The 7,739-nt window shown below is 34.1% G+C and overlaps 1 protein-coding gene across 1 annotated transcript in view; it reads right to left on the reverse strand.

Moving 5' to 3' along the window:
• The window catches only part of RAVER2 (ribonucleoprotein, PTB binding 2), a 98,761-nt gene that overhangs the window by 41,921 nt on the left and 49,101 nt on the right, over positions 1-7,739 (reverse strand). The window contains exon 6 of the mRNA XM_017877271.1: positions 6,627-6,753. Coding sequence (XP_017732760.1) covers positions 6,627-6,753 — 127 coding nt within the window. The remainder of the gene's footprint in view (positions 1-6,626; positions 6,754-7,739) is intronic.

A 7,739-nucleotide genomic window follows, 5' to 3' on the forward strand; every position in this document is an offset into this window, starting at 1 on the left:
AAAAAAAAAAAAAAAAAAAAAAAAAAAAAAAAAAAAAAAAAAAAAAAATCTTCCTTAAAAAATTCAATACAGCTGATCTCACTAGCGAATTCTACCAAACATATGAGGAAGAAATAATAGCACTGAACACAAACTCTTCTGATGACTGAAGAGAGGGAATATTTTCCAAATTGTTCCATGAGGGCAGCATAACAAAACCAGAAAATACATTACAAGGTAAGAAAACTACAGACCAATATACCTCATAAACATAGGTGCAAAAATTTCAAACTAAATGTTATTAAATCAAATTCAACAATATATAAAAAAGATTATAATATGCCATGATTAAGTGAGGTTTATCCTAAGAATAAAAGGTTGATATAACATTCAAAAATCATCAATGTAATGTATCATGTTAACAGATAGAAAAGTATATGATCATCTCGATATATGGAGAAAGCATTCAACAAATTCCAGCAATCATCATGCTAAAACTCGGCAATTAGAAATAGATGGTAAATTCCCCAGCTTAATAAAAGAAATCTGTGAAAAAACTCTAGCTAAGATAATACTTAATAATCAAAGAATGAATGCCTTCTCCATGAGATCAGAAATGAGGCAAGGATGTCTGCTCTCACCAGTTCTATGCACAATTACAGTGGAATTTCTATCTAATGCAAAAAAGCAAGGACAAAAATAGAAGCCATATATGTTGGAAAGGAAGAAGTAAAATTGTGTTTATTTGTAGATAACATAATCACCTACATAGAAAATCCCAACAAAAACCTACTAGAAATAATAAGTGAGTTTAGCGAGACTGTAGGATATAAGATAAATATGTATTTAATCAGTTATACTTCTATATGCTAACAAGAAGCAATAGGACATTGAAATTAAGAGAGCAGTACCATTTAAAATAACATCAAAAAATATGAAATACTGTGAATAAATCTGACCAAAGATGTATAAGATTCATATTCTGAAAACAATAAAACATTACTGGGAGAAATAAAATATTGCCTCAAAATAATTGAAAAGATATACCATACTTATGGATCAGAAGCCTCAGAATTGTTGTGAATTCTGCCTAAATTAGCATACAAATCAACACAATCTTAATCAAAATCCCAGCTGACATTTTTCATAGAAATTGGCACTCTGATTCTAAAATTTATAAGCCAATGCAAAGAACCTGGAATAGCCAAAACAACTCTGAAAAAGAAGAATAAAGTTGAAGGACTTACACTGATTTCAGGATTTATTACACATGTATTTTGGTATACAGACAGTATTGATATAAAGACAGTACTGTTATAAAGACAGACATTTAGATCAATGAACAGAGTTTAGTTATAGACTCATGCATATATGGTAAACTGATTTTTGGCAAATGTCAAAATATTCAATGAAACATAAGCTTTTTAAACAAATGATACTGGAATAACTGTATAACTATATGTAAACAAAAAACATCTGGACTCTTACCTCATACTATAAACTAAAATTCACTCAAAATAGATCATAGACCTAAATATAGGGATAAAATTATAAAACTTTCTCCAAGAAAACATACAAGAAAATCTTAGAAAACCTGAAATTGGCAAAGATTTCTCAAATATGACATACAAAGTACAAATTATAAAAGAAAAAATAATAAATTGGATTTTGTCAAAATAAAACATTTTGCTCTTCAAAAGACACTGTTAAAAAATATTTGCAAACCATATATCCAACAGACTACTTGTATGTAAAATTAAAAAGCACTCTCACAACTTGATAAGAAGACAAACAACTCAGTTTTAACACGTACAAAATATTTGAAAAGACATATCATCAAAGATATAAAGATGACAAATAAGCACAATAAAAGGTGCTCAAAATCATTAGTCAAAAGAAATATTCAAATTAAAACCACAGTAAGAGAGCAATACACATCCACTAGAAAGGCTAAAATTAAAAAGACCAACAGATCAAGTAGTGGCAGGGATACTGAGCAAACTGGAGCCCTAGAAACTGATGGTGAATACGTAAAATGGCTCAACCACATTGGAAAACAGCTAGGCAGTTTCTCACCACTTAAACATATATCTATCATATGACTCAGCCATTCCACAGATAGTTATTTATCAAAGAGAATAAAAGCATAAGAAATAAAAGCATAAAGACTAGTACACAAGTGTCCATAGAGATTTTATTTGTAATGGCCTCAAACTGGAAATAATCCAGATGTCCATCAACAAATCAATGAATAAGCAAATTATAGAATGAAATACTACTCGGGAATAAAAAGAAAAACTACTACTAATCCATGTAACAACATGAACGAATCTCAAAACAGTAAGCTAAGTGAATGAAGCCAAACAGTACAGACTGTGTGATTCCTTTTATACCAATTTCTACAAAATACAAACTGTAGTGACAGAAAGCAGATCAGTGGTTTCCTGGGGAGAGTGTAGCGGATGGATTACAAATGCACAAAAGGAAGCTTTGGAGGGTAATTTATATGTCTATTATTTGATTGTGGTAACGATTTCATGAATATATACATAACATCAAAATATATCAATTCGTACACTTCAAATACCTACAGTTTAATGTACATCAACTATATCTCAATTAAAGCTGTTTAAAAATACAGTTTATACTATCGAGTGATTACATAAAAAATTAGGAATGTACACACATAAAGAAAAAAGTCTAGAACAATTATATTTATTATATTTTTGAAGGTAGTTAAAAGGTCTAGATTGAAGAGAAAAGATCAGCTTGGTCAGAGTAACATAATCAAAATTGGACCTGGGACTGAAATTAATCTAATAGCAGTTGGAGCTTCCATTTTAGTGGTAGAAATAGACAATAAACAAGTACATGTATAGTATATGTCAGTTGTTTTTAAAATTATACAATGATAAAGAAGCAGGGCAAGGGTATAAGAATTATAATTGCTTTTTTTTTTTTTTTTTTTTTGAGATGGTGTCTCACTCTGTTGCCCAGGCCAGAGTGCAGTGGTGCAATCTTGGCTCACTGCAACCTCCGCCTCCAGGGTTCAAGTCATTCTCCTGCCTCAGCCTCCCGAGTAGCTGAGACTACAAGTGCATGCCACCATGCCCAGCTAATTTTTGTACTTTTAGTAGAGATGGGGTTTCCCCACGTTGGCCAAGCTGATCTTGAACTCCTGACCTCAGGTGATCTGCCCACTTCAGTGTCTCAAAGTGCTGGGATTATAGGCGTGAACTACAGCGCCCAGCCAAGAATTACAATTCTTTATCATTAATTTAGTTGGCTCAGAGAAGGCCTCTGTGAGGAGTTCAGGATATAGCAAGGTTACAGTTAAGATACAGTAAAGGACATAGTAAAAGGAAAATAAATGGAATTTATTGATTAACAAGACACTTTTTCTCAACATCAAGAAACTTTCCACACATTTTCCAGCTATGTATGTGCTCAAGTGAGGCAATGATTTAATCCTCTTCCCTTTCCACCCCACACAAGAAAAAGCTATGCTTGATGAAATAACTTCTGCATCAGTGTAATATTCAAACATCTTACTTAAAATTGAGAAAGCACTAAGCATAAAGAAGCCTACTGCCATATGGCCATACATTAATCTGAGTAGAACAGCAGAATGGAGAATATTTAGTTTTAGATGAAAAGAAGAGACAAAAATAATACTTGAGAGGAATTAGTAAAGATAGCCCAGAGTCCAAAGAGGCAGATGATACTTTCTAAAAGACCTAAGAATGTGGTATGCTTCTTTAGACACTAATACATAATCTTGGACTGCATTAAGGGAAATATAATGATAATAGGAAGGAAATCCCACTGCATTCTGTGCTAATCAAAACCAATCTACAGAATATGTTTGTGTCTGTGTACATCATATTTTGGGACAACCCGGAAGACCTAGACTACACCTACAAGAGAATAACTTGTGGGGGATTTAAAGCACATGTCCTGTGACATGTTATGGAAAGTCAAATATAGAACTGTAATCTGCAAAGAGATATAAGATGCATAAAAAGAGAGTTGCAGAAAAAAACACCATCTCTGTTTATGTTTGCTTTCATATTAAAAAAGGAAAACATTAGATTTGATCATTTCTAAATATATGGATTGACAATGGTTCATCCGTTTAATTGACATCTTTTACATTTATGGTATATATCGGGGCTCTGCTCGAAATTTATTTTACTAATAAAGTTGCATTGTAAAAAAAAGAACTGGTCTGGAGAAAAGAAGACAGGGAAAATAAAAAATGACTGAGGTTTCACGGTAGTTGTCTTCAAATATTAGGAGGCTTTTATTATGCAAGAAGGAATACATTTATCCTGTATTTCTTCAGAGGCGGAACCAGAATAAGTGGCTACAAATTGCTTATATTAGTAATATAAAAACTTTCCAGTAATTGAAACTGTCAAACCAGGGAATAGGCTGCCTTGGGAAGTAATAAGCTTCTAATCCTTCATGTTGTCAAGACAAAAAAGCGTATCTCTATACCATTAAAACTGTAAAAGAGATATCTAATTGCATAATAGCCTGAGCCAGAAAACTACCAAAGCTGCTTCTTACACACAAATAATTATATGAAGTACTTAATATGAATACTGTTGTATAATAAATAATTTGACTGGCCTTTGTCCCTGGTTCCTGAAAGGGAGACTCTAAATCCTTGGATTTTCCTGAGTTACAGGAGTGTCTTTGATATGCTACTGAGGGAACTCATTATGGACCCATAGATAGCTTCCGGATGAGGGCTGGCTGTGCCAAAAGACCAACTCTATAAGGAGAGGTGGAGCTTTGCACCATGGGATATCAGCCTGACCTTCTAACTTCCAGGGAATGGAAGCAAAGTAGAGACTGAGTTCTATCATGGGGCCCATCAATCACACCAACATAGTGAAACTCCAATAAAATCTCTGGACATCGAAGTTCAGTAGAGATCCCCAGATGGAAAACATATTGATGTGTTGGGAGGGTGACATGGCCTGATTTGATGGGTAGAGGACACAGAAGCTCTGTATTCAAGATCCTCCAAGATTTTTCCCTAAGTGTATCTTCCCTTGCCTGTGTCCTTATGTACTCATAAGCATAGTGCTTTCCTAAGTTCTGTGAGCCATTCTATTGAACTATTGAACCTGAGGGCATTGTGGGAACTCCCAAATTTGTAGTTAGCTGGTCAGAAGTGCACATGGCCTGGAAAATCCCCTGAACTTGCGTCAAGGTCTAAAGTGAGGGTAGCCATATGGAAGATTGAGCTCTTAACTTGTGGGGTCTGTGCTAACTCTAGGTAGTTAGTGCCAGAATCGAATTGCAGCAGGTGAGCTGGTGTGAGACCAGTTAGGATGAAAACATAATAAATGTATTTAATACATTTGCTCCATACATATTTGCTCTGAACTTAAATGTTGAATACAGCAGATCCCCCTTATCAGCGAGCGATATGTTCCAAGGCCCCCAGTGGATGCCTGAAACCATAAATAGTACCAAACCTTATATATGCTATGTTCAAATTTGTTTTTCCTTCTTCACAATTTCATGGATAGAAAATTCATTCTTACTGTAGATCTTGGCAATTTCAGCACACATTTTGTTTTCCCTTATTAAGTTGGAAACATTTTAACCTTTTCACTGAAAGGATGCACTTTGCAGCTTCTCTTTGTCATATCCAAACTGCCAGCATCACTACTCTTGTGCTTTGGGACCATTATTAAAGAAAATAAGGGTTACTTGAACATAAACACTACAATACCATTACAGGTGATGTGATAACTAACCAAGATGGCTACTAAGTGATTAATGGGTGGGTAACATATACAGAGCAGGTACACTGGACAGAGGGATAATTCATAGCCAAGGTAGGAGAAGCAGAACAGCAAAACATTTCATCACACTACTCAGGATAGCATGCAATTTAAAACTTATAAGTAGTTTATTTTTGGAATGTTCCACTTAATATTTTCAGACTGCAGGTAACTAAACTGTGGAACACAAGAACACAGATGAGGGGAGACCACTGTATAGGCATTCATTTCCTCATAATGCTAAAACAGACATTTTTGTACATAAAAAGTTGTGCATTTCAGAATGCACAGAAGGTAAGCTCTTACTAAAGAATACTAAATAGGTAGATATTTAATGTATACTGATATTATAAAGATTTGCATAATACTTAGAAAATAATAATGTTTTCATCATTTTCTACAAAGTGGAACAATTTTACAACAAAAAGGGGAAGAACAAAGAGGAAACAAAAATTTGGCACTTTTCAACAAAATAATTCTGCTAAAAATATTACATAGAAAAGTATTAATTCTTTGTGGATATAGGTTATAACAATGTAGTGTGTTAACTATTACCTTGGTCTACAAATTCATGTCTACTAAGAGCTAAACAGAAGGTTTGATATCTAGCATTTATTAATAGTAAAAAAAACCACATAAGCAGTTTGTATATATCAAAAATAGTCAAAATATATCACCTCAGATTATTGATTAAAATTCATTAGCAGGTCCTAGAAAAATTTTTAAATTTTCATACTAATTTAAATATATTTTTCACAAATAAATGTATTTTTTCATATTTCACATGTGAAAAAATTAACTTCATGCTAACATTCTTTAATCAGTATACATACATGTCCATACCTGGTTTAACAGCTCGTCCACATAACTGGGGCTGTAGAAGAACCTGCAACATGGCAGGGTTGTTTAAACTTTTCATAATTTGTACTGGATTTGGCTCTGGAAGTAAGCCCTTTTGATTACTGTGCATCTGCAATGAATATAGAAATAAGAAACATTAGAACAAGTGTAAGTACAAAAGACATAATTTCAAAGGCTTTCTTCTAGAAATTCTCATTCATCTGACAAGATCTATTTTATGATAAACATAATTTGATTTATATTATATATCTATTTTATACTCTCTACCACAGTTCTCAATTATACATACAGCATAAAATCCTCATAGAATGTCTCAAGTAAATACCAACTGGCTTTAAGAGGACTGACAATTTAGTACAATGAGTCTCATCATATCATACAAATAGAAGGATGACAAGGGAATCTGAAGTTATTAATAACTTTTTAACACAATATGAATACTTTGATACTACCGAAGAGCCTTCTTATAATGTTGATTTAAAGTTTAATTGGCCAGGCAAAGTGGCTCACACCTGTAATCATGGCACTTTGGGAGGCTGAGGCGGGAGGATCACTTGAGCCCAAGAGATCAAGATCAGCCTGGGTGACACAGTGAAACCCTGTTTCTGTATTTTACAAATAAAAACTTCAAATAAAAATAAAATGAAGTTTAATAATGTGGGTTGCCTTATAATTCAAAATCTTCTTATTATTTTATTTTATTTTTTGAGATGGAGTCTCACTCTGTTGCCCAGGCTGGAGTGCAGTGGCACGATCTCGGCTCAGTGCAAGCTCCACCTCCCGAGTTCACACAATTCTCCTGCTTCAGCCTCCCAAGTAGCTGGGACTACAGGTGCCCGCCACCCATGCCTGGCCAATTTTTTGTATTTTTAGTAGAGATGGGGTTTCACTGTGTTAGCCAGGATGGTCTTGATCTCCTGACCTCGCGATCCACCCGCCTCGGCCTCCCAAAGTACTGGAATTACAGCCATTAGCCACCGCGCCTGGCCCAAAATCTTCTCTTTTATAAAGGTCTTTACTTGATTAATTTAGTATGAGATTAAAATGAGCTGGCCTTACATACATGCAATCGAGTAGCTTCCTAAAATATGAAAT

This window comes from Rhinopithecus bieti, unplaced genomic scaffold (assembly GCF_001698545.2).
Source record: "Rhinopithecus bieti isolate Rb0 unplaced genomic scaffold, ASM169854v2 scaffold_6380, whole genome shotgun sequence".
In the NCBI taxonomy this organism is placed as follows: Eukaryota; Metazoa; Chordata; class Mammalia; order Primates; family Cercopithecidae; genus Rhinopithecus; species Rhinopithecus bieti.